This window comes from Stegastes partitus, unplaced genomic scaffold, assembly GCF_000690725.1.
Source record: "Stegastes partitus isolate 25-593 unplaced genomic scaffold, Stegastes_partitus-1.0.2 Scaffold1361, whole genome shotgun sequence".
NCBI lineage: Eukaryota > Metazoa > Chordata > Actinopteri > Pomacentridae > Stegastes > Stegastes partitus.
In genome coordinates this window covers 31,541-33,628 of record NW_007579092.1, presented here as the reverse complement: position 1 = coordinate 33,628, position 2,088 = coordinate 31,541, and the positions used below count along the sequence as shown (strand labels likewise).

The 2,088-nt window shown below is 40.4% G+C and overlaps 1 protein-coding gene across 1 annotated transcript in view; it reads right to left on the bottom strand.

The window, feature by feature from the left end:
* hoga1 (4-hydroxy-2-oxoglutarate aldolase 1) overlaps positions 1–1,596 on the bottom strand; it is a 28,576-nt gene extending 26,980 nt beyond the window's left edge. Inside the window, exon 1 of the mRNA XM_008298938.1 lies at positions 1,016–1,596. Coding sequence (XP_008297160.1) covers positions 1,016–1,238 — 223 coding nt within the window. The 5' untranslated portion in view covers positions 1,239–1,596. The remainder of the gene's footprint in view (positions 1–1,015) is intronic.
* Between the last annotated feature and the right edge of the window lie 492 nt (positions 1,597–2,088).

Below are 2,088 nucleotides of genomic sequence, written 5' to 3'. Positions count from 1 at the left end.
ATTTATCTTTTAAATCATTTTATTTTTTAAATTTTTCCATTTTATTATTTTGTTAGTTTTTTTAATTGCTTTTTTTAAAATTTAATTATTTTTTCATATTATTTGTTCTTTCTTTCTTTCTCTCTTTATTTTGCTTTTAAAGGAAGCAAAGGAAATATGCGCAGTATAAATGTTGTTGTGCCTTTGCTTTTAAAACGATATTATAAAAATAATTTGAATAAAAAAATAAAAATGAAAAAATAATTGAAAATAAATCCATTTAAAAAAATAAAAATAAATATTTTTTTGTTATTGTTTTATTTATTTGTCTTTATATTTCTACTTTTATTAGCCTTTTCTTTCATGGATTCATTTTTGTTTAATATTGCTTTATATTGTCACATTATTATTATTATTATTTTTATTTATTCTTCTTTTTAATTTCCACTTTTTAAAAAAAATTATTTTATTGATTTATTTTTTGTAATTCAGAACTCTCACCACTCCATTGGTTGGTGCAACGATTCAACAATGCATATATGTTTTGTATTTAGTATATCGAGGGTGAAGCTGCATTGATATTTACATTTATACAGATTATCTACAGAGTGCACAGTGAAGCTGTGGACCTGCAACATGACCACTAATCGTGCCTTCTAGCTCCATCAGAGCAGCAGCACTGTGTAGCAGCACTAAATGAACACCAGGGGGGGACAAAGCACCCGCAAAGGGGAGTTTACGTTTTTATCTCCGTTCTGAACTTTGTCCTGATCCCTAAACAGACACCCGGGGAACCGGGCTGCTGAAGGAAAATGAGTTTCCAAGTGCACATGCAATCACCAGCACTCAGTTTCTCCAGACTTATGCAAACTAAATGTGTGAGAATCGATCTGTCTCTGTCCTCACTGCCTCCCTAAAGCTGCCCCCCTGCTGACATCAGTGTTCAGGCCTCTGTGCGCCTCGGACTCTGCTAGAAGAACCTCTGCTCCTGCTCAGCTCTGAGTTCTGTTCGTTAACGAGCGCCGTGCGCCTCAGCTCTGACCTTTAAACGGTATCTTGGCATATTTGTGCAGGTTCTCCTCCAGTTTCTGGTAGTCCACGTCCTCCTTGGCGGTGAACGGGGTGGCGATGGGCGGATAGATCCCGCTGAGGTCCAGCCTGGCCGCCGCTGCTGCGTGGCTCTGGGTTCGTGTCCATGCTCTCCAGGGACGTGCCCTGCACAGGGAGCTCACAGCGCTCATGGCCCGGACGCACTGCATGGTGGAGCGGATTAGAGTGACCGAGCTGCTCGCTGCCTGCGTGCTGGGAGTCTGAGCAGCTGCTGCAGGCAAAGGCCAGTTAATCACTAACCTGCTTCTTCAAATATTGACCATAAATAATCATTTATGAACAACTCTGAACTTCTTTGCTTGAAACGACGCTGTTCAGACAACAGCGGGGTTTGAGTCGGTTTTGCGCTGCGCTGTGCGTAAAAGCTGCTTTTTCCTGTTGGCTTCACGTGAATGCCGACATGACGGAGACATGCGTTTACCTGAGACTGTTCAACCAACCGAGACACACTAAACAGCGACTTTTTCAGGCACGTAGACGACCTGCCACACATCCAGAGCTCCGCCCAGGATGCGTCAGGGCTCATCGGCCACAAGCAAGTTTGAGCATTAACGCAAACTGAAGGTTCCCGGTGCTGATGGGTCGAACTGCAACCAAACTCTGTTGTCAGCATGTAAACCAGTTGGATAAGTATATTATGCTTGTCATGCTGCAACTCTGCTTAGAAAAGCCCTAAACATCAGTCCATGGTTTGATCCGAACAGTCACTTCTTATGAAACCTCCTGATTAAACAACAACCAGCTCTATGAAAGCAAGTAGGGATAAAGTAATGATTCACTTTAAAGGAAGCTGCAAGAGGAATACAATCTAAAATAGAAATATATATATATATAGGAAAGTGAAAGATAGAGAAAAAAAAATGGCCCGCTGCTTTTTTTTTGTTTGTAATTTTAGTAATTATATGTAAATTACTACAGCTGAGTTAAATTAATATATTTCTAAATGTTCTGAGCAAAACAAACCTGACATGTTGGTGTCTGACGTGCAGCTGGTGGATG